This window comes from Bos javanicus, chromosome 10, assembly GCF_032452875.1.
Source record: "Bos javanicus breed banteng chromosome 10, ARS-OSU_banteng_1.0, whole genome shotgun sequence".
NCBI lineage: Eukaryota > Metazoa > Chordata > Mammalia > Artiodactyla > Bovidae > Bos > Bos javanicus.
In genome coordinates this window covers 46,863,139-46,887,442 of record NC_083877.1, presented here as the reverse complement: position 1 = coordinate 46,887,442, position 24,304 = coordinate 46,863,139, and the positions used below count along the sequence as shown (strand labels likewise).

Genomic DNA, 24,304 nt, shown 5'->3' with positions numbered 1-24,304 from the left:
CAGCCCCCAGAAGCCCACTTTGTGTTCCGTTAATCTCACTGGCTCCAAAGGGTGATCTGACAGCCAACACTCAGAATTAGTCTCACCTGCCTTTGTACTTTGCACAAATGGAATTTGTGGGTATTGTATTGTGTCTGACCTCCTTACCTAAACATTAAATCTGTGAGATTTGTCCATATTTTAGGAAATAGTTCTAGTTTTTTAAATAGTTTAAACTAGTTTAAAGTTTAAACTAGTTTAAACTCTACTTTAAAATAGTTCTGTTTTTTCTCCATTGCATTCCATTTTGCTCATTTCAGAAGGGCAGATACAAAAGCCCTCCCTCTGTCAGTTATTCAGGGACATCCGGGTAAACTTAGAAGTTCAAAGTGCCACACAGTGTGAAAAATTGTATTTTTATAGTTTGGGAGGGAATAGAATTAATTGGAGTGGAAATGGAGGGGCCAAAACATAGTTTCAAAAGTAGGGAAGAAAGTGACTCAGCCGGAAGGTTGGTAGCATGACTGGGGAGTGGAGAACAGGGCACCCTTTGAAGCATGTGAGCCGGGAGTTGATGGACTGTGAGGTCGGCTGGCCTGTGAACCATATGTTGCGCTTTATTCCTTATCATTGCTCACTTAGTCACTCTGCTTGATGGCGGAGAGCCTGCTCGTCAGTTCTTATTCATTGTTTATAAACTCACCAGACCTTTTGAGTATTCCCATTGAACCTTTTCACTGGGCGGTGATTGCCGTGGCCCAGGAGTGATCTCTGCGTTTGCCCCCATCAGGCCCTGGATGGGGACTTCTCCGAGGACAACCGCAACAAGTGTCGCGTCGCCACTGCCCCCTTGATCGCAGCCGTGGAGAACTTGACGGCATTCGCCTCCAACCCTGAGTTTGTCAGTGTTCCCGCCCAGATCAGCTCCGAGGTAGGGAGTCTTCACAGCAACAGTGACATTGAGGCCTGTGGCTAGTTTTGTGTGTCCCTGAATGGAATGAACAGTTAAGAATTCCAAAACCCCTGTCTGTCAGTACATAGGGCACTGTTATTTTGTCGGTGATGACATATGCAGTTAATGAAACTGTGTTGGTATATCTCTCAAAAGGTGATGTCTTGGTTTTATATGTTGAGAATAATCTCTGGGCATAGGTTTGGGGCTGATTCTTGGTATATGTCAAACTCAAAAATGATACTTAAAGATTGGACATGGCCCCAAGTTCTCCCCATCCAGGCTCCATGTGAGCCAGCCTCCGTGGTTCCCTTCCCTCTGTCTTGATAAAGAGCATGACCTTCCTGGGTCAAACTCATTCACTTAATCTGTGTGCCCTGCACTTGACTTCCGCTGTCTGGTCCCAGGGCTCCCAGGCACAGGAACCAATCCTGGTCTCAGCCAAGACTATGCTGGAAAGCTCATCGTACCTCATCCGCACTGCCCGCTCACTGGCCATCAACCCCAAAGACCCACCCACCTGGTCGGTGCTAGCCGGACATTCCCACACTGTGTCTGACTCTATCAAGAGTCTCATCACGTCCATCAGGTTAGTGTCTCCTTCAGAAATTGCTTGCAGCCTGCATCTGACAGGGCAGGAGGGGGATAAGCCCATCGGGACTTTTATTTAACAGCAGTGTTATTGATTATTGTCATCATTTTTTCTTCTTTGCCTCTTTGGGACCAATGGTAGCACTTGTCGCAACAATACAAATACTAACTTAAGTATTTGTTACGTGTTCGATACTATTCAAGGCATTTTACCTGTATTAATGTTATGTTTATCATAACAACCTTGTAAATAGATGCTGCTATTATCTCCCTTTTCCTGATGAGAGAATTCAGAAAGAAATTTAGATGACATTCCCAAGGTCATCTCCAGGTCTGCTTGCTTCAGCCTCAGTCCTTCTAACCATTGTACCGTATTGTCTATACCTAGGAGCTTAGGCAGAGAGCACCACTGTATATTTAGCAGGATTCGTGCTTAACTTTGGGCTTCCCTTGTGGCAGTGGCAACCCACTCCAGTACTCTTGCCTGGAAAATTCCACGGACGGAGGAGCCTGATAGGCTACAGTCCATGGGATCGCAGAGTCGGACACAACTGAGCAACTTCACTTTGTACTTTGTACGTTTGTCCCTTGTGACTCAGCTGGTAAAGAATCTGCCTGCAATGCGGGAGACCTGGGTTCGACCCTGGGTTGGGAAGATCGCCTGGAGAAGGGAAAGGCTACCCACTCCAGTATTTTGGCCTGGAGAATTCCATGGACTGTATAGTCCATGGGGTCTCAAAGAGTTGGACACGACTGAGCAACTTTCACTTTCACTTCATGGTTAACTTACCTTGCTGATAAGACGAAAAGAATATTCTAGGTCCTACAGTAACTCTTGGCATCCCTACCCTCCTTGGTGATAGTAGGAGCCTGAAAAGTTATTCCCTGCGTAGATAAAACATTTTTGAAGTTGACCAAAGTTAATAGCCCACAGTATGGAATCGCATCCCTTTCCTCAGTTGTTATTTTGTCTTTCAATTGCTTTTAAAACTCAGGATCACGTCAACTTTCTAATGCCTTGCGAAGAAAGATCCACTAAATATTTTAACTCCTGCCATAGCCCAGGACTTTGTGAGTAGTGTGCAATGTAGAGAGCATAGTATATTTACACTGGAAATGCACTGATTTTCGTTTTGTTTAAATGATGTTTCTATGTTTAAGCCACTGAATGGAGAATCCAATACCAAACTGTTTCATTTGCCTGGCAACCTGCCTGTGATGCAGGACAGCACCCTACCCTTCCCACCATAAATAAGTAGACTGAGCACAATTGTTAAATGAAGAAATGCCTAGGGTCTGCAGAGAAGCATTGCCAAGCAAAAGTCAGGGATTCACTCGCTAAAGCAATGGAGTGGGGTAGAAAGTAGACAGGGGCTCCTGGCCCGCTAGTGCTGGAGCAGGTTGTAGGACTTGCACTTCATGGACCCTGTGTTCAACTTGCCCTGTCCCTTCTAGGGACAAGGCCCCGGGACAGAGAGAGTGTGACTTCTCCATCGACAGCATCAACCGGTGCATCCGGGACATCGAGCAGGCCTCGCTGGCGGCCGTCAGCCAGAGCTTGGCCACGAGGGATGACATCTCCGTGGAGGTATGTGGGGCTGTGTGGTCAGCCTGAAAGCCTCTGGAAGGACTGAAGAATCCCGGCACCAGGCTTTGGGAATGGGGGAATAGTACCAACATGTTGTTGATGCAAGAGTTTCATCATTGGACCATCTTCCCCTGGAACCAGCCTGGGAAGTTCTTGGGAGGGGGTAGGGCACATGTGGAGCAGAGAACAATGCTTTGGTGAAGGAACACGTGCACTGTGGCTGAAATTTGGGAGGCAATGATTATTGTCAAATAAAAGTGTATCCGTAAGTGGAGTTACCATATTCAGTTGAATACCTCAGTAGAGCAGGCCTAAGCATGTAAATTTTGAGTGCTTCCTATCATATTTCAGCAATGTGCTTTTTAGACTAATGGGCAAATTCAGCGTTCAATGCTCTGTGTTTTGTCCATGCAGAAATCACAGATTCTGCTCTTGTTACTTAGTGTCTAGTATTGAGACACCTCTTCTATTCTGTTCAGAGCCACTATGCCCTCTCTTGCCCATTATTTTGAAGTTGAGAATAGACTTTCCTACTTTGCTCCCTTGAGTTTTTTCTATTACTTATTACAAAGTCCCCTGATTCATACTCCTTTTTTTCCTGTGTGCAAGTGCCTGACACTCAAGGTGCTTAATAAATATGGATGGTCTATTGACTGATGTTTCCCTCCTGACCCAGAGGTCATCAGCAATAAACCTTGGGGTCTTCCCTGGTGGTCCAGTGGTTAAGACACTGTGCTTCCACGGCAGGGGGCACAGGTTCAGTCTCTGGTTGGGGCACTAAAATCCCGCATGTCGTGTAGGATGGCCAAAGAATAGGGGAAAAAAAAGAACTTTGGCCTGTCTCTAAGCAGGGTCTGGAGTTGGAATTGGTTATTGTTATTAATAGAACTATTTCACTCCAACTTTACCCGTCTTCCCCATTTCCAAGGAAAGAAAGAAATAATGTGCGTTCTCATTCCAAGTAGAATGTTAGAATTATTGTTAACTTATTATTAAAGTAGCATATACATACAAAACAGTGTGCTTGTCACATGTGTGCAGCTTCATAGACCGCCACCAACTAAGCACATCCTGTAACTAGCACCCTGAGCAAGAACCTGAGATGATGAGCACCCCTCCCACTTCTTGCTCTCCCATTCTTTCACCACCCTTCCAAAGTATATCCTCTGTCTTGACTTTCTCCTTGGGAAGAAAATCCCTCCCTTTTATCTGCATGTGCTTCCTACTTATACCATATTTAAGCCATATTTAATTTAACAAGACAACCTTGCCTGGATAGTCTCACATTCTTAACTGCAGTTATGAGTGGGAAGACCAGAAGTAATTTGCTAAATAAGACCCTTGAAAGTGTGGAGGTTTCTCTCCACCCACCTCTATCACTCTCTTTCCTTTTTTTATTTCTTACCCAGGATTTTGTTTCCAAGCTTGTGGGTTAGGTTGCTCCTCTCATTGAGTGAACTCTGCTCAAAGCTCACCAGCCCATGTGCAGCATTGCTGGGTGGGAAAGTAGCCCAGATGCCCTATTTAATAGGCAGGACATTGTCACCTTTTTAGGAATCACCCCATTCCATGCTGGCATGTGCAGACCCAAAACACCCAGCATTCTGACCTAGAAATCCTGTCTGTCTCGGAAAGCTCCGTGGAAGATTCCCACTGAAGGATCTGATCTTTCCCACTACCAGTTAGCACTCTCCATCTTTGAATTCCTCACCCCCTTCATACTTCAGAATCATCTAGGTACCTCCCCCGTCTCTTGAGAGCAGTTCAATTCTTTGGGATGGAGAAATTAAACTGTCTCTCAAACCTGAGAAGAAATGCCTTGAGGGTGCCATTTTCAACAATGGTATCCGCGTCACCAAGTACAGCGCATAGAGCGCCTGACCTAAGCCTAGTGGGCACCTCATCTGGCATTTTCATTGGATGGTGTCTGGGAAATAGTCCTGCTTTAAGAGCCAATCTCATTTTTAGGTTACCTTCCTCCCCATTCCCCACTTAAGGGGTTCTTAATTCTGAGGATGCAGCAACCTGAATATCCCTCAGACCCCAAGGCAGTTCCTTCCATTTGGACACAGTTCTTTTCCCTTACTGGAAAGCCACCACAGTTCCACTCTTCCAGTAATGATGCTGAGTAACCCAAAATAAAGATACCACTAGCACCAGTTGAGTGAGAAGCCAGTAGCAAAAGTGTTCCGAGGGCCCATCTCATGCCCCTTATTGGTAGAACTGGGGGGTCCATCCCAGGGGAACCGAGGGTCCCTGGGAGGGCTAGAGTGGAACAGTGGCTGGAGGGTACGCCCAGGCATTTTGACATCCATTTTTTGTGACCTCCCTTATCTTTCACGTGGGCCTTTTTAAATCAGTACAACTACTTGGGGAGCTGTTGTGGGGTGAACTTGACAGATCTGTCTCCTTATCAGGCCTTACAGGAGCAGCTGACTTCAGTGGTCCAGGAAATCGGGCACCTTATCGATCCCATTGCCACAGCGGCTCGGGGAGAAGCAGCTCAGCTGGGACATAAGGTAACAGACGCTGGGTGCGGGGACCCTGCCAAGAGTGCAAGGAGGAGGTGGGGGTGGGGGGGAGAGAGGATACTGATTCTGTTGCTCTTGTTCCTCAAAGGCTCTTGGCCGGTGTTAGAGCCAGGTCAGTGCTGGCCTACATTAGAGAAAAGACCACTCAGCCTCCCTCAACAGCTTCTCCAAAAATGACCCCCTCGAGGATCTCTTTTGACTTGGCATTGAGACAAAAACTGCAGGGAAATTTTTCTGGGGCTTCCCAGATGGCACTAGTGGTAAAGAACCTGACTGCCAATGCAGGAAACACAGGAGCCTCACGTTCAGTCCCTGGGTCAGGACGATCCCCTGGAGTAGGAAATGACAACCCACTCCAGTATTCTTGCCTGGGAAATCCCTTGGACAGAGGAGCCTTGCAGACTACCATCCATACAGTCCTGAAGAGTCAGACACGACTGAAGCGTCTTAAAACTTAGCCATGGTCAGACTTTGCAGCTAACAAGGCATTTACTTCTTACTCTTCATCTTTCCTGGAACAAGCCAGAGACTGAACTTGGCATTCCTGGCCTGGTGTCTGCCGTTTTTTTTGCCCTGGCTGGCCAGCCTCTTCCCAGTGTGTTTAGGACACAGTGTTCCTCCACAGTTTCTGGTATTGTGTCCATTTTCAGACATGAGGAAGCAAAGCAGACTTTCAGACTTCACCCTCGATGGCTAAAACCTCCGTGTGGCCACTCTGTCAGCCCTTCAACTGAGCACTCAGACCCACATGGTTTCAGGCACTGCATAACGCTTTGCCTGTTTGGGGTCATTTTGCAGATCCTTCAGGGAGCATTGACTTGTCAAGGCCTCAGCAGAGAGAGGACAGACATTGGATTTTTAACAACATGCAGGGTTTCCTAGCATTTATCAGTGCCACCGTCAGCAATGTGCAGATCAAGAAATCTAGTAGCCAAATTGTCTCTGCAGGTATTGATTTTAAAAAATCAATATTCCTGCTTTTTCAAATTACCTAAGGGCCTACTAAGCTTCCTGCCAGTTCTAAGGAGAGGCATTTAAGATTTAAAATGGTCAGTGTCTCTCTGCCATTTCAAGTGTGGCCAATTTCACTTCTCAACTGAGCCCCTTTATGATAAGAAAGGGCTTGTCCACCGGTGTGGAATGGTTTGTGCGGGTGGAAGGACAGGCCTGGAGGCTGGCGTGTGGTGTATGTGACTACTGTGGGCAGAGTAAGTTTGGCACAGAAGCCAAACTTCGTTTCAGCAGTTACTTTTTTTTAACGTATTTATTTTATTTTCTGGCTGTGCTGGATCTTCATTGCAGAGCATAGGCTTTCTCTAGGTGCACAGGCTTCTCATTGCAGTATCTTCTCTTGTTGCGGAGCATGGGCTCCAGAGCATCAGGCTCAGTAGTTGTGGGCTTAGCTGCTCCAGTGGCACATGGAATCTTCCGGGACCAGAAATCGAACCTGTGTCCCCTGCCTTGGTAGGTGGATTCTTAACCCCTGGGTCACCAGTAAAGTCCCCAACAGCTGCTTTTGATTCCAGGAGGAATTTCATAAGAAAATATTTCTAAACTTCCAGGGTAACATCTTTATCTCTGCCAGTATGTTGTTTGTGTGGAAGGTTAATTCCTCTGTCCGTGGGTGGCCTGAGAAGAAAACTTAACTTGTGTCACTTGAGTTATCAATTGATTCTTGGCCCTTTGACTAAACAAGGCTCATCTTCTGAAAGGGAGTTCTAGACAAAGGTAGCCTAGGGGCCCTTGGTCCACAGAGATCACGGGCTGATGGTTAATACCCACCTCATTCCAGTGTTTCGTGGAGGTGCTCATGTGGGGCCCCAATTCAGCAGCTTCAGTACCACTTGGAGGGATAAAGGCAGATTCTCAGACCCCACCTGGATTGTTTTTCCACAGCTGCTGAGACAAAGTACCACAAGCTGGGGGGCTTAAAACAACAGAAATTTAATCTCTCACAGCCCTGGACTCCAGAAGCCGAAAATCAAGGTGTTGGCAGGGCTACAAGTTTTGTGCAGGCTCTGGGGAGAATCTGTTCTTTGCAGCTTCCTACTGGTGGTGGTTCTTGGCCTTCCTTGACTGAATCTTGGCCAGTCTCTCTCCCTGATCACTTTTTTGCCCACTTTTCTGCCTTCCCTTTTCCTGTCTCTTCTAAGGACACTTGTCATCAGGTTTTGGGCCCACCCAAGAAATCCAGGATGATCTCATCTTTGTTGCTGCTGTTGTGCAGTCACTAAGTTGTATCTGACTCTTTGTGACTCCATGAGCTGCAGCACACCAGGCTTCCCTGTCCTTCACTGTCTCCCAAAGTTTGCTCAAACTCATCCATTGAGTCAGTGATACCATCCAATCATCTCATCCTCTGCCACTTCCTTCTCCTTTTGCCCTCAGTCTTTCCCAGCATCAGGATCTTTTTCAATGAGTCAGATCTTTGCATCAGGTGGCCAAAGTATTGGAACTTCAGCATCAGTCCTTCCAATGAAGGGTTGATTTCCTTTAGGATTGACTAGTTTGATATCCTTGCAGTCCAAGGACTCTCAAGGGTCTTCTCCAGCACCATAATTTGAAAACATCAGTTCTTTGGTGCTCAGTCGTCTTTGTGGTCCAACTCTCACATCCATACATGACTACTGGAAAAACTATAGCTTTCACTATACAGATCTTTATTGGCAAAGTGATCTCATCTTAAGATCCATAAATATTCATGCAAAGATCCCTTTGTAAGATCACCTTTACAGGCTCCAGGGTTTGGACATGGACAAACCTTTGGGAGGGGTCACCATTCAACCCACTCACCTTCCCTAGGCCTAGGGACTCACATCATGTACCAAATACTCAAAATTCTGTTTTATTTTAACTTCTGTGCTAACCCACGTAAGAAGATTTCCTTTTCTATCATGTCTCTAAGAACAGAAGCTGTTGGAGTCCTTGCCAGACTTCTTAAATACAGAAAAAAAAATCCCATGCCTTTGAAACCTTTGCCCCACAATATGTGAGGAATAAGGACCCCTAGTGCTTGCTATACCACATGGAGGCCGGTGCTAAGGCCTTTACATATGCTGAATTAATCCCTGAGAAATCTGAAGAAACTTACTTACATTTTACCAAGGAGAAAACTAAAATTTAGTATTAATAATGGGATGGAACCTGCCTAAGATGTCTTAAAACAGAGTCAGTAGGGAGGATTCTAATCTAGAGGCTTTGCAGCTACAGCTTACTCCCCATCACCCCACCACTCTCCCTCCCTGAGGCAGTCAGGCACATGGTTAGCTGTGTTCACTTATGCTTAGCGCACAGCATTTTATAGTTGCATTGAAAAAATGTACTTTTTAAAATACATATATATTTATTTGGCTGTGCCAGGTCTTAGTTGCAGCCTATAGGGTCTGGTTCCCTGACCAGGGATTGAACCCAGGCGCCCTGCTTTGAGTCTTAGCCACTGGACCAGGGAAATCCCTAAAATTCACTTTCAAAATAATAAAGTGTTAGTTGCTCAGTCATGTCCGATTCTTCGACCTTATGGACTGTAACCTGCGGGGCTTCTCTGCCTGTGAAATTCTCCAGGCAAGAATACTGGAGTGGGTAGCCTATCCCTTTTCCAGGGATCCAGGGGATCTTCCCGACCCAGGGATAGAAATTGGGTCTCCTACACTGCATGCAGATTCTTTTCTATCTGAGTAAAACTAATCTAGAAAACATGTTGGATTCTAGTGTGTTAAATATTTTGACTCTTTTAGTACTGACAGGACCCATCCTGAGCCCTGACTCCTGATGACCCATCACTGCTCTTGGTGGTGAGACCAGTGCCCTTCCTGGGGAAGTGGAGATGAAATCCAATGCAAACATGAAAGATTGTGCCCTGGATCGTGCAGACTGGGCCTGACACATAAGTCTTTGCCTGAAGGTCAAAATCCAGCCAAGTCACATGCCTTGGCATCAGTCAGTCTGCCCAGAGGTTGGGGAGCCCCTTTAAAATTCATATAAAGCACCATAAGGGCCAGCAGCAGCCCTGCTCAAGTGCTTTGAAACCTATGTGTAAGATAACTATAATTGGGAATAGAAAAGTAAAAATGTTTGTTTTTCACTGATAGTCTTATCTCACTATTAGCTTTATATACATATATATTTATAATTTTACTTTATTTGCTTATTTATTTTGGCTGTGCTGGGTCTTCACTGTGGCTCACAGGCTCTTCTTGGCGATGTGCGGGCTTCTCTAGTTGCAGCACATAGGTTTAGTTGTAGCATGTGGGATCTTAGTTCCCCACTCAGGGATTGAACCCAGGCCCCCTGCCTTGGGAAGACAGAGTCTTAACCACTAGACCACCAAGGAAGTCTCACAGTATTACTGTAATGAACATTCATATTTTGGACCCTCACCTTGCCACAGCCCCCACCACCACCACCCGCCTCCTGTATTTTATCCGAGTGGGAATAGATGATGGCATTTGAAGCAAGTACAGCAAAATGTTAACATCTGATATTACAGATGCTAGGTAGACGGTGAGCTTTGGTGAGCATGTCCACTCAGCCCCGTGTATCCACGGATGCTGAAACCACGGATGCAGAGGGCCGACTGTACTACAGCATTTCATATAAGAGATGTGAGCATCCTCAGATTTTTGGTATTCACGGGGATCTTGGAACCCGCTGCAGATACCAAGGGACGACTGTGTGTGCCATCTATAGTGTTACCAACTAGAGACAGAGCTCTGCTGTAGCAGCGCTTAACTGTCTCGATGGACTTTTTTTGTTCTCCCACGTAGTTGTTCAACCAGTAAGTCATGTCCTACTCTGTGCCCCCCTGGATTGCAGCACTCCAGGCTCCTCTCTCCTCTACTATCTCCTGAAGTTTGCTCAAATTCATATCCATTGAGTTGGTGATCCTATCTAACCATCTCATCCTCTGCTACCCCCTTCTCCTCCTGCCCTCAGTCTTTCCCAGCATCAGGGTCTTTTCCAGTAAGTCAGCTCTTCACATCAGGTGGCCAAAGTATGGGAGCTTCAGCCTCAGCAACAGTCCTTCCAATGAATATGCAGGGTTGATTTCCTTTAGGATTGACTGGTTTGATTTCCTTGCAAAGGACTCTTTGCAAGAGTCTTCTCCAACACCACAGTTCAAAAGCATCAATTCTTTAGTGTTCAGCTTTCTTTATGGTCCAACTCTCACATCCATACATGACTACTGGAAAAACTATAGCTTTGACTATATGGACCTTGGTCAGCAAAGTGATGTCTCTGCTTTTTAATACACTGTCTAGGTTTGTCATAGCTTTCCTTACAAGGAGCAAATGTCTTTTTAATTTCATGGCTGCAGTCACCATCTGCAGTGATTTTTTGAGCCCAGGAAAATAAAATGTGTCACTGCTTCTACTTTTTCCCCTTTTATTTGCCATGAAATGATGGGACCAGGTGCCATGATCTATCCCAGGTTGGGTTCATCATAAACAGAACATTTTGACTGATGGGAAATCTTTTTTTTTTTTTTTTCCCAAATCCATGGTTTGGTCAAAATACTTGGGGGTGGAGGGCAGTGGGTTGACTTTCTAAAACCCTTTTGAGGGTGTCTTTACTCTAAGGCCTGGCAAATCTCATGGATGGAGGAGCCTGGTAGGCTGCAGTCCATAGCGTCTCGAAGAGTCAGACACGACTGAGCAACTTCCCTTCCCTTACTCTCATTTTTTCTCAGGCTGCTTCTCTCATCTCCTGCTCCCCTGCCGCTCTCCTAGCCCCCTTCCTTTTGAGTCCGTACGTTGTTCACCTTTGGTTCTTTCAAAAGCTCTTCTATTCGTGAAGTTAAAACTTTGTAAGATTTGTAAAATTCTCACACCTAACTCTGGATCTCAGGACAGATTTCTTAGCACTTCTGCTATGATCAGAGAGAGAGAACTTCCCAGAGGAATAGAAATCCAAGCAAGAGTTAATTCATTACAAGTACTCTCAAAATTGAAGCTGAACAAGGAATAAGGTCCGAGGATCTAATAAATGGAACATGGCGACTATAGTTCATAGCAAGGGATGTACAGTAGAGAAAAACAAAAGTGGAGTCCAGCAGATCTCCCTCTCCCTGCAACTCTTTCCGTCTCTGCCCTCGTCTCTCCCCACTCTCCCCGACGGTGGTAGTGCTGTGCTCAGTCGTGGCTGACTCTCTGCCACCCCATGGACTGCAGCCCACCAGGCTCTTTTGTTCATGGGATTTTCCAAGCAAGTATACTGAAGTAGGTTGCCATTTCCTCCTCCAGGAGATCTTCCCAACCCAGGGATCAAACCTTCAGCCCCTGCATCTCCTGATTTGGCAGACGGGTTCCTTATCACTGAGCCACCCAGGAAGCTCCCTCCTCACCAGTGGGACCCCTAAAGGAGACTCATGTATGTGTTTGTTTTTTTTTGAAAGGTGACACAGCTGGCGAGCTACTTTGAGCCCTTGATCTTAGCTGCAGTGGGTGTCGCCTCCAAGATTCTGGACCATCAGCAGCAGATGACGGTGCTGGACCAGACCAAGACGCTCGCAGAGTCTGCCCTGCAGATGCTGTATGCAGCCAAGGAAGGCGGAGGAAACCCCAAGGTACAACTCAGGATGCTAGGGACTCACCGAGGACACTGAGAAGCCATCAGAAGTTCCTCTGTATCATATCCCTCCAGGGAAGGCACCTCCACATTTTGGATGGTGGCATTTTTCTAATTAATCATTTTATTATCATTATTTTATTATTATTTTTTGACTGTGTTGGGTCTTCTTGCTGCTCATGGGCTTTCTCTACTTTCGGGGAGCGGGGGCTACTCTTTGTTGTCGTGCATGGCCTTTTCATTACGGTGGCCTCTCTTGTTGCAGAGCACAGACTCTAGGCTCATGGGCTTCAGTAACTGCATTGTGTGGGTCAGTAGTTGAGGCTGACAGGCTCTAGAGCTCAGGCATGTAGAGGCAAGAGTCCTTGGGAAAGAAAAATATACTGTGTGGTTATTACAGGAATAAAAACCATACCAGCCGGGCACCTACTTGGTGTTGACACGCAGCTTACACAAAGCAAACTTCTGTTGTTTTCCAGTAAGTGTCATTTCCATTCCTGGTAGTTAAGTTCAAAGAGTAACATGGTGCCCGGTCACCTGTGGCATACGCTGCTGTTGCCTTGGAGACAGTAGTTTAATATGAAAATCTCCCTCACCAGTTTGCAAGTGGAACATTTCTTCAGCCTGATATGTCGCTCGGGTACTTTAAGTGGCCAGAGATGGTGGCAGCATGTTCTTTTCTCTTGGGAATGATTTTGTCAGAGTGATTGTTTTACTTGTAAATCCAGCATGAACCTTAAGTTTCCTCAGGTTTCTAGAACCTGGAGAGGGTGTGGAGGCTTCCCACTACACTCGTATTTTGTTCTAACACGTTCCTCCACTAAGTCATCTGATCTGAATGTCTTCTTCTAAGCAGACTGACTTGAGGGAGCACTACTGGAAAGATTTCTGTAGGATACTGACCTACAAGCTCCAGGGATCCATATGTATTTCTTAGTGTGTTTTGTTGTATCTCTAAGATCTTCAAATGAGTCAAGCGGTATAGCAGAGAAAACTCTAGACTGAGTCAGAATCACAAATAGTGTTCTCGGAGCTAATAGTTATTGAGTGCTGACTCTATGTCATTTACGACATCTTATGCCCTCATCCTATTTAATCTTCATAAAAACTCTGTGACATAGGTGGTTCGCATTGTACACATGTGGAAGCTGACTTCTCTGCTGAGTTGCCTGAGATGTCTGATGAGGTGCATGTGGGGACAGGGCTGAGCCTGCACCCTACGGAAACACGGCGGACTCAGCCTGGAGCAGGGCTGGGAGGGTCAAGGAGAGATACAGGGAGGAGGGCTGATGTGTCTCAACAAAAGGAAATTACCTGGCATATAAGGGTAGCTAGAGCCATGGTAGGAAGAGGAAACAGCATCTGCAAAGGTATAGATAGAGTTATAGAAGGATTGGGATCTTTTTAGCACTTGGCCTGGGCTTCCCCAGTGGTACAGTGGTAACGAATTCACCTGCCAATGCAGGAGACACAAAGAGACTCGGGCTCAGTCCCTGCGTCTGGAAGATCCCCTGGAGAAGGAAATGGCAACCCATTCCAGTATTGTTGCCGGGAGAATCCCATGGACAAGAAGAGCCTGACAGGCTACAGTTCATGTGGTCACGAAGAGTCAGACCTAACTGAGCACGTACATGCTGGTGTGTATAGGGCATGGAGAGTGTAGGGACAGTGGGATGGGAGGGGAGTCCAGGCTGTATTGTGACCGGCTTCCTCCCCACATGGAGCAGCTGGGGCTTTATTGTGAGCAACGTGGGATGATGACAACCCACCAATAGTCTAGAAACTCCATTCTGGAAACAGCATGGATAATGTTTTGACTTGCAGCCTCTATGTTCAGTTTTTCACTCATGCATCTGGCAACTCTTAAGAGACTAATTCTGGGGATGCTAAAAATATTGAGAGCCAGCCTCGGCCCTCAAGTTGTTTTGAGTCTTCTGGCGAAATAAGTCTAGTTGCTGAAGCGCTGGGCAGAGCAAGAACAAGAATGCCCTCTTGGCTGTGATGGGTTAGTGATAGGTGTCCCAGAGTCAGGCCCACCCACTCTGCTCCCTCCCTGAACTGGAGGAGCCAGGACTCACCTTCAAGACTCAGTTCTGGGTTGTCTTTTCTCCAGGGCTGTTTAAATGCCGCATCTCTACTCCTAACCTGAGGGAGTTTTGTTCTCAGAGAATAACTCAAATTAGGATGCTTCTGCATGTTTACGATATTAGCACATCTGCTGGGACTGTGAGTTCTGAGGTCCTCGTGGAAGTCTGTTTTTTTTTGCCAAGGAAACTCATGGTTGAGCATTTGTAGTCAGCACTGTAAGCTTGATAATGACATCTTCTGACCGGAGGTGGTGGCTGGAGACCAGCGTGGGGTCGTTTCCAGTGAAAGGCCTAAAGCACCAGGTGAGGAACTAAGACGCGTGATGAGCGACGGCAGCTCAGGCTTGCTGTTGATCCTCTCACCAACAGCAATCACCCGTGCTGTCTGCTGACTCCTCCAGGCCTGTCACAGGGAGCCCGGGACACTGCACCTGGGCTTGCAGCCCCTTTCCTAAGAGGCCAAATGCAGAGACTTAATCCCCTTGGATTCAGGGGATTGCTAATTCTTTGGGCAAATATTCACTAGGTGTTACTTGCTGTGTGTTAGGTGATATATGCATGTATGTATGTATTAGGTGTCATAGTCCTTGTTTGCAGAGGAAATGTGGTTAAAATGTGGTTGAATGGTTTTTAGTGGCTTTGATCTAGCAAGAAAAAAATTAAAAAGAGGCAGGCCCAGAGCCTACAAGGCATTTGGTGTATGACTTCACCCCATCCCACTGAGCCCCTTCTACACTCCTTCTCTACCTCCAGAGCTCTGGCCCCCACCAACCCTCCCCCACTCATTCCCCCGCCCCCATCCTCCTTGAAGGGACCTTCCAACTTCTGCCTGTAACATTCCAACAAATATCCCCTGGTGTCCATCACTGGGCAGTTCTCATTATTAGTTGTTTTTTTCTCTCTACTAAAGGTGAGGTCTGCCCCCGTAGCCTTTTCTTCCATTTTCCAAACTCCTGTGATGTCCACGCCTGCTTTACTGGGCTTTGTAGTTGAAACATTGTAATAAAGAAGTAAGGCTCCCTTGGAATTCGACTTCAGACTTGTTTCCAAAGAGGAGTGAAGTCTGATTTTTCTCCTGTGTTGTTCTGTGAGGAACAAAACAAGGAGCCCCTCCAGATTCTAAGATAACAACCTCATTGTTGAGCCTGCCAGCTCCCCTTTCCAGATGTCCTTGTACAGCTAAGCCTGCCTTAATTGAGAGCCTGCTGTGTCTTTCCCTGTCTGAAGCTGGTGTGCTCAAGCAGCCTGCATGTGGGGTTTGGCCTCCGCAGTGTGATCAAGATGAGGTTTGCCATTGGAGTTAGAGAAAGCAGTCCTGGGTGAGGCATGGAGTAATTGGAGCAGGCTTCAAAGACTCTGAGCTGGCCCTTTAAGTATCTGTAAAACTTTAATATGTGGAATGAAGGAGAACAGAATTCTGGGTGATTCATTTCTGGGACAGCCAAGAACAAGGATGTGTTTTTGTAGGTTTTGGTGCTTGGTATGGGAAGTGTCCTTTATGTTTTCCAGGGAGTTTCAGAGAACTGTTTTGTGATGTACTTTTGCCACTCCCCAAATTAGCTTCTGATCCCTTACTATACCTTTATGGAAAACCAGACTCTCTTCTCCCTCAAAATGTGTACTTGCTTTAATATAAAAGCACAGAGTTGCTGACATTTTTTGCCACCCATAGTCACTTCAGTCTAAGTGAGATTTACAGAAACGTGCACCTTACATTTTACCTTTTTTATCAATGAGATCATATTTATGTGAGATTCTCTCTCTGAAAAATTATGTACAGATGTCATTTTTCAGGCTTCCATCAAATGAAGCAATCTGCGCATTTTATGTTTTACCTTCTCCGTGCCATGAAATCCGCCATTGGCCTAAAATGACCAGCTCCCCTCCATCACATCCCTCGGGGAGAGAGCTTTGCGTTCTGACACAGTTCCCGCAGGATAGCCATCCATGATCACATATGTCACAATTCATCAGACGTTGTATTTGAAGGACTCTTCTTGATTCCTGTGGCTTTTCAATTTTCACCTTCCTATGGCTCACATAGCCTCTTGTTGGAGTTCTCCTATTTCATTTAATCATTCAAAAGAGTTATCGTTTCCTATCTCTCACTACCTTCTCATCTACCAAAGGAGTTTCTTGGGTCTTTTGGAAGGCTCCTGTCTCCCTAAGGTGGATCAAGGCAGCCACGGCCACTGCATGGTACCTGGGCAGTATGGTTCTCCCACTACCTGGCATTAGGTCAGATTCCCCAGGTAAGACCACAGGCCCCTGCTAGACTGCCCTCGATTCAGACACCAGCCCTAAGCTCCAGGCTCCCTAGACCTCTCTTACTCTGACCAGCTCTGGCTACATTCAGGGGTTCTCACCACTCCTTAAGTTGGTTAATTTTCTGAAACAACTCAACTCAGGAAATTGCTCTACTTACAATCACACTTTTATTATAAAGGATGCGTGTGTGTGCATGCTAAATCACTTCAGTCATGTCTGACTCTTTATGACCCCATGGATTGTATAGCCCTCCAGGCTCCTCTCTCCATGGGATTCTCCAGGCAAGAGTACTGGAGTGAGTTGCTGTGCCCTCCTCTGGAGGAGCTTCTCTACCCGGGAATCGAGCCCACATCTCTTAAGTCTCCTGCATTGGCAGGCGGGTTCTTTTACCACAAGCACCGCCTGAGAAGTCCATGATAAAGGATATAACCAGCCAAAAGAAGAAACCCAGAGCGTGAGATCTGGGAGGGTCTCAAATTTGCAACTCCCATATTCTCAGGATGTGTCACCCTTCCCGCTTACTGCTGTGCATCACCCACCAGCTTCCAGTCCAGAGCTTTTATTGGGATTTCACGAAGTAGCCTTGATGGACTGAGTTTAGTCATATGACGAACCATTCCATCATTCCCCCTCATTTCCCCAGATGTGGCGGTCAGGGTGATACCGTGTTGCTTAAAGACCCAGCCAACCCCATTCTGAATCTACCTAATGGCCCCATGAGACCTTGTTGGCATAAGCTACTGTGTGGCCACCATAAATAACAGAAACTTGTGTGATCATTTGGGAAATACTAAGGGGTTAAAAGTTCCTAGGAACTGAGGACAAAGATCAACCAAATGTCTTAGTTTTCAGCAGTGGGTGAGGTTCCAGGGCTGGGTTTCATCCAGTGGCCAGCTACCTGGAGTTGAAAGACACATGCAGTCTAGGCCATGGGAGGCGAGGAGTGAGCCTCCAGGAAAAAATTGGGGAACTGGTAATAAGTTCATGGTCAGGTGTGGAGGCCACAGTGGCTGAGAGCTGGGGCCAGGCTGATGCCAGGATGTTAGGTGAGGGGGCGCCCAGCCAACTTTCTGGATAGCTCCTGATCCTGAGGTCTCTTGCTTTTGCCACATGGTACTTGGTTGTTTTACTTTGTTTAAAAGCACCCTGTTTAGAGGGACAGGCTGAAACTTCCCCCTTGTAGATGGCACATTCCCTCCATTAAGGTTTATTGTTCAGGAGTGCTGGTAAACCTGACCTGATCTAGCCATAGGTTCATTTCCCTTTTGACTGGTGGCCTAGGCTCAGCAAATGGCCAGCTGGTAAGTGGCGATTGTCCTCCACCAGGCCTGTAAGCTCTAAGTGCTTAAGCTCCCATTCCAGATTGCACCTGTCAGAGGGCTCTCATCCAATCCCCGCCTTCCAGAGTGCTGTAGGGATTTCAGAAGGTGTATGGCACTCAGTGTAGTGCTTAGCACAGAAGGGTCCCCTGGAAATGTCCCTTACAAATTAGCGGCTGTCCTTGCATTGCCGCTTTTCTGTGGTTTGATGTTTATTGTTATTCCTGGCCTCTGTCTGACACCTAAGATGAAGCATTGTCTATAAAATGCTCAAATACCCAGCCCAGGATACAAGAACCAAGACTTTAAAACTGAACAAAAGTCTCATTGGGTCCACAGGTTGGCTTTCACATATACAAGTACACGCTAACCCTTGGCATCTTGCCAACGTCCTTAGGAATGTTGGGCTTTCTTGGTCCAGTTAGAGGAGCGGGGGCATGTCATCACAGCCCCAGTGAGCCCAGTCTGACCCCCACCCAACACACACCACATCTCTGCCCCCAAGTGTGCCACCCATGATCTTTTGAAGCCTAAAAACAAATGATTCCATTTCTTTCTTTTTTCTGTTTACCTGTTTGGCTGTGCTGGGTCTTATTGCTGCATGTGGGGTCTTTTAGTTGCTGCATGCAGGATCTTTAGTGCTGCATGTGGGACCTAGTCCCTGACCAGGGATCAAACACAGGCCCCCTGCATGAGGAGTGCAAAATCTTAGCCTCTGGACCATCAGGGAAGTCCCAAGATGGCTCCATTTATTTCTGAATGAGTCTCCAGAGGAGAGATTTGCACCAGTGGCCTGTGAAGGCTATGCTTATAAAAATACCTCCAAAAATAAATATGAGTCTCTTTCAGCACCTTAAACCCATCTTCTAGAGGAAAGCAGAGCAAATGGCTTGCAAGGAGCTCAGAGCCTGGCTGGAGAGACAGCAGAAGGGGGCAGGGGTTGTGTGCCAGGCACTGCACCAGACCCTTCCCATACGGCGTTCCTCTCCTCTTCACAGCGCACATGCCTTCTCACCCTTCGACCTCCGTACAGGCTGTCCCCTCTGCCTGGAAGCTGCCTCCATTCCCCGCTTCTCCTCACCCTGTGAGAGACTGAATTCTTCCTCCAGGGCCTAGAGAATCTGAGAAGTCTTCTCTGATGCCAGGGCTGGGTTAGGAGCCCTTCTTAGGTACTGTCCCACTCAGCTGTTGCTACAAACAAGCCACCCTGAAATGAAGTGACTTAAAAGACTGCCAGTTTTGTATTCTCTCCGGCAGATGTACAGATCCACTGGGCCCCACGAGGCAGTCCTCACCCAGTCCCTCTTGCAGCTGTAGCCATATGGCCGCTGGGGCTTGAAGGACCTAAGGCTCAGTCACTCCCAGGTCTGGCTCCTGAGCAGAAATCACCCGGACTTTGGAGGTCTGGAACACCCCTTGCTACTTCTACTGTGGTCTCACCATGCAGTCTGCCAGCCATACAGCCTCAAGATAGCCAACATTCTCACATAGAGGCTGAAGACTTCAAAGGCACACATCCTCAGAGAGAGCCAGGCAGAAGCTGTATCGTTTTCCATTACCAGAAATCAGGCATCATCACTTGTCCCCCAGTTCTTTACTTTAGGCCATTGCCCTCTGATGACTCTTTGACTCCTGAGTTTCCTCTCAGGGCTGTAGGAATGTAGAGGAAGGTTGATGAGCACACAACCATCCCTGGAAGGCTTGTGGAGGAGGTGGTATTGAGGTTGGCCCTTGAAAAAAGGGCTAGGATTTAGATGGAGGGGAGGAGGGAGGAGACAAACAGAGCCAGTCTCTGCAGGCAGAGCATGAGAGGGTGGAGCTGTGAGGAAACCAGCCAGATGGCAGCCAGAACTCTGTGCCAGGGAGATGGGGGAATTTGTCTGGGAGGGAGGTGCCTCCCAACACCATGGAGGGCCTGAGAAATAGAGAAGGTGGACACTGGTCTGGGGAAGAGTCAAAGGAACAAAGTAATCTTTGTTCCTCAAGGTTATTTGACATTATTACCTTCTAAAGTGATTTTAGTAGTAATGTCAGTAGTTAACGTTTGTGTCCTAGCACCATTGCCTTGAGAATGTTGTTGTTATGGTTCAGTCGCTAAGTCGTGTTCAACTTTGTGACCCCATGGACTGTAGCCCACCAGGCTGCTCTGTCCATGGGATTCTCCAGGCAAGAGTACTGGAGTGGGTTGCCATTTCCTTCTCCAAAGGATCTTCCTGACCCAGGGATCGAACCTACATCTTGAACCTGTCTTGGCAGGTGGATTCTTTACCACTGAGCCACGTAGGAAGCCCCACCTTGAGAATAACCATCCATAATTAATACATTTCACATCTCATCAGATGTTGATTTGAAAGGACTCTGCTTGGTTCCCGTGACTTTTCAATGCCACAGGCTGAGCCAGTTCGTGTGGCTCATGTAGCCTCTTCCTAACTCTTCTCTTTTATTTAATCATGCAAAGGAGTTATCACTTACCATCTCTTATTGGCTTCCTTACTTTCTCATCTACCAAAGTAAAGATGCAGTTTCTTTGTCCTTTTCAAGGGTTCATCTTCCTCTGAGGAGCATCAGGGCAGCTGTGACCACTGTGTGGGGGCATCCAGTACCTGGTGCGATAGAATTTTGACACCAATTGCCCAGCATTAGGTCAGATTTCCCGAGTAAGGGCACAGTCCCCTTATTATAAATGATAAGATGCCTGCAACCATATCACCTCATTAGACTTTCACTGCATAACATGGTTATAATCATTCCCATTTTGCTTAGGAAGCCTCACCCCAGACCACTTAGCTAGTTAGCAGTGGAGACAGATTTCAGCCCCAGAATTTTTTCTTGACCTCAGGACCTTAGCTCTTCCCCACTTCATCTTGCTGTCACTTAGGTGTTTTCTAAGGACGCTGGCACTACCATTCTTTCAGCCTTTCATGCACTCACTCGCCGGCGCCTGCTCTGGACTGCATACGTGTTGTTAAAGCTTCTCTGAGGACTGTCTAGGGGAACTCATGAGCACTCCAGCTTTGCCTGCAGAGTGTCTGTCCCTGGAGAACTTTCACCATTCATCCTCCAACCTCATGTAAATACAATGTGTGACTCAGTTTCAAAGCCCATGTAGCCTTTTGCAGGTTTCTCTCTCCTGTCTGTACTTATTTTTCCATAATCCAGTCGTGTTTATAGAAATGGAATTCTAGTGTGTGGGGTAACTTTGAATAGAAGTGTGTTGGTTGTGTCGGAGAAGGCAATGGCACCCCACTCCAGTACTCTTGCCTGGAAAATCCCATGGATGGAGGAGCCTGGAGGGCTGCAGTCCATGGGGTCGCTAAGAGTCAGACACGACTGAGTGGCTTCACTTTCACTTTTCACTTTCATGCATTGGAGAAGGAAATGGCAACCCACTCCAGTGTTCTTGCCTGGAGAATCCCAGGGACGGGGGAGCCTGGTGGGCTGCCGTCTATGGGGTTGCACAGAGTCGGACACGACTGAAGCGACTTAGCAGCAGCAGCAGCAGTGTTGGTTGTGAACACATTTTTTATTTATATCATTTTTCTTTTCCTATTAAATCTGTCAATTTGTATTTTAGGGAATCTGTGGCATTCTTTTTCTACCACCCTAGACATAGTACCATAAAATGAGTCATAAGATGCTGGTTGAAATTGCAGGGGTTTTTTCCATTTTGATTCCAAAAAGAGATTTTTTTTCTATTTGTCCTTCTGGCTTTTATTTATCTGGCAAAGAAATGTATACAAATATAATAAAAGGAAAGGAAAAAATAGACAATACATTTTTGTGTTACATAGTGAGAATATAGTTTTATATTCTGCTTTTTAACGTTATCTTTTTTAAAAAGTGAAGTAATTCTTAAAGAGATTAAGCACCATTGTCTTCTGCTTATGGAAACAGCTTACAATTATCTTCTTCTTCCGACCCCTCCTTCTCAGGCACAGCACACCCACGATGCCATCACGGAGGCCGCCCAGCTCATGAAAGAGGCCGTGGATGACATCATGGTGACACTGAATGAAGCTGCCAGTGAAGTGGGGTTGGTGGGAGGTATGGTTGACGCCATCGCAGAAGCCATGAGCAAGGTGGGTCTGGGCTCCCAGACGCCCTCCTGCACTCCTTAACTCCATTTCCTCCAAGATCTCCCTTGAACTTGGTCCCAGAGGTTTTTCTCTAAGGAGCTGGCAGTCCAGGCTGACACCGCCAAGCCTCCTCTTTTCTTGAGGGGTCTGCTTAATGAACGTCCAGCATACTCTTTATTCTTTATTACTCATTCATTACTTTTGTAAGCCTTCCTTCCACATTTACACAGGGGAAAAATGGAGAAGGCATCCTTGGTCCCCTCACTTATAAGATGGAAGTAATTATTTACCTTCCCTGTCCACCTCATAGAGTTGTTGTAGGGAGCAAACTCTAAAATGAAGTGATTCCCAAGTGCTGGTCTTCAAAATGGCTCCTTTGGAATCCCTGGGAGCATTTTAGAATGTACATCCCTCGACTCTCTCCCAGCCCTAATCCTTTGGAATCTCTGTGGGGTGGTGGATCCTAGTATTTTTTTTAATTTAATTTAATCTATTTTACTTTATTTATTTTTAACATGGATCCTAGTATTTAAAAAAATCTCCCCATGGTTCTGGCATCTAACCCGTTGCAGAGACCACTGAAATGGTAAGTGTAAAACCCTCAGAGAACAGCAGACAGAGATGTCAGAGGTATCAATTCTTCTCCAGTGACCCTTCAGTTGAGTTGGGTCAGTAGGAAAGGATGACCGGACAGTATCTCGTGCTCTGTCCTCAAGGAATCCTTCCCTAGTCGTGCCAGCTTGCTGCTCATTAGAATGAACAACTCTTCATCAGCATCTAATTGCCATTCTCTGATAGCATAGCCAAGAACTGCAGACTTCATCTGTGTTTTGGAATGTCCATTGTCAATGGTGAATACACTAATGTGGTTTTTCAGGATAATAAGTGGTCTTTAATTGCTAATTTAGAGAAGATTGGTTGGTGTGTATCTCTGTAAAGAGATGATAGCCTGAAACTATCATTAGGATAATTCCCATTAAACATTATGCAGACATTATCAGACTGATAAGCTCCCAAGCTGGGCTGGGGTGCTGGGATCCCTCAGAGACCCCAAGCTTCCTTGTCAAAGCACTCCAGTAGTTTCTGCCATGGGCTTCTCATGCTTCAGCTTTGCACAGTTTGGCAGAAAATGAATGGAATTCGCTTCCTCAAGGCCCTTAGTTAAGTCTTAGTGGGCTTGTTTGATTTTTAGAAAATCGGAACAACAAAACTTTGAAATTAAGCCCTGTATCTACCAACGATATTAAATAATGCAACTCAAGGTACAAATTAGAAAGTCAAATGATAATCTTTTCCTTCTTAGGAGGTGCTTTTCACCATCACTCTTATTATAGGGAAGAGTTGCATAAATCCCTAGAAGAGGGAAGTCTTTTTTGATAGCCTTTGAGCCTTGCATATTGTGATAGCTCTTCAAGAAGGAAAGTGGCTCTTGTACTGTCTGATTTCAGGGGTGTAACAGCTCTGCTCTCAGCCTAGGACACACTGGATTCTTTTGGAAGTACTGGGGAATAGGCCTGGTGTTACCTGAGGGCAATAATTAGGAACTGCTAATAACATGAGCCCCCGAGGCTATGAGCAGAGGGTTTTTTCCCCCTCAGTTCTGCAAAGTATATACAGTAAGTCCCCTATATATGAATGAACCTTCAAGTTGCAAACATGCATCTAGTTCCAGCAAGGAACCAGAACCTGTGCCATCAACGTCAGGCAAGAGTGAAATTGCAGCTTGCCCTCCATCTCTTTCTGCTGATGATCCTTCAGCTCTACCATCTCCTACCTCCTCTCTCTCCTCCAGTAGTAACTCTTCTTGCTTGTTCACTCGATGCCAACCCTGGTATGCCAGCTGTTGTAAAGTACTACTGTACTTTTCTAGGTACTGTACTGTAAGATTTTAAATGTTTATTTTTTGTTTGTATGTATTATTTGTGTAAAAAGTATTATAAACCTATTACAGTGTACAGTGCTATATAGTTGATTGTGTTAGTTGGTTAACTCCAAGGCTAACTTTTTGGAGTTTAAAACAAACTGGACTTACAAACACGCTCTTGGAATAGATTTCCTTCATATGTAGGGGATTTACTATGACTGGGATTTCACTGATGCTCCTGAACTCCTATCTACCCTGACCTTACATCCCAAGTACCACACAGTGTCTCTTTCCTTTGCTAAGCCCACCCGGGCCTGCTCATCACTGGGAACTCGGTATTAAGTGATATCTCAGGTCTTTTGATCACCTAAGCAGCAACACATTATGTAAGTATATATTATATAAATATGTCATTTTCTGAGCTTGGGTTATTTGGTTAAAACACTGACATACTATTAGAATCATTGTCTGAAGTTCCAAAAGGC

General features: G+C 46.2%; 1 protein-coding gene across 10 annotated transcripts in view; it reads left to right on the top strand.

Moving 5' to 3' along the window:
• Positions 1-24,304, top strand: part of TLN2 (talin 2) — a 495,219-nt gene that overhangs the window by 405,124 nt on the left and 65,791 nt on the right. For all 10 annotated transcript variants that reach the window (XM_061431110.1, XM_061431113.1, XM_061431111.1 and 7 more), the window contains 6 exons: positions 770-910; positions 1,339-1,520; positions 2,978-3,110; positions 5,528-5,629; positions 12,033-12,203; positions 21,812-21,958. In XM_061431110.1, coding sequence (XP_061287094.1) covers positions 770-910; positions 1,339-1,520; positions 2,978-3,110; positions 5,528-5,629; positions 12,033-12,203; positions 21,812-21,958 — 876 coding nt within the window. The remainder of the gene's footprint in view (positions 1-769; positions 911-1,338; positions 1,521-2,977; positions 3,111-5,527; positions 5,630-12,032; positions 12,204-21,811; positions 21,959-24,304) is intronic.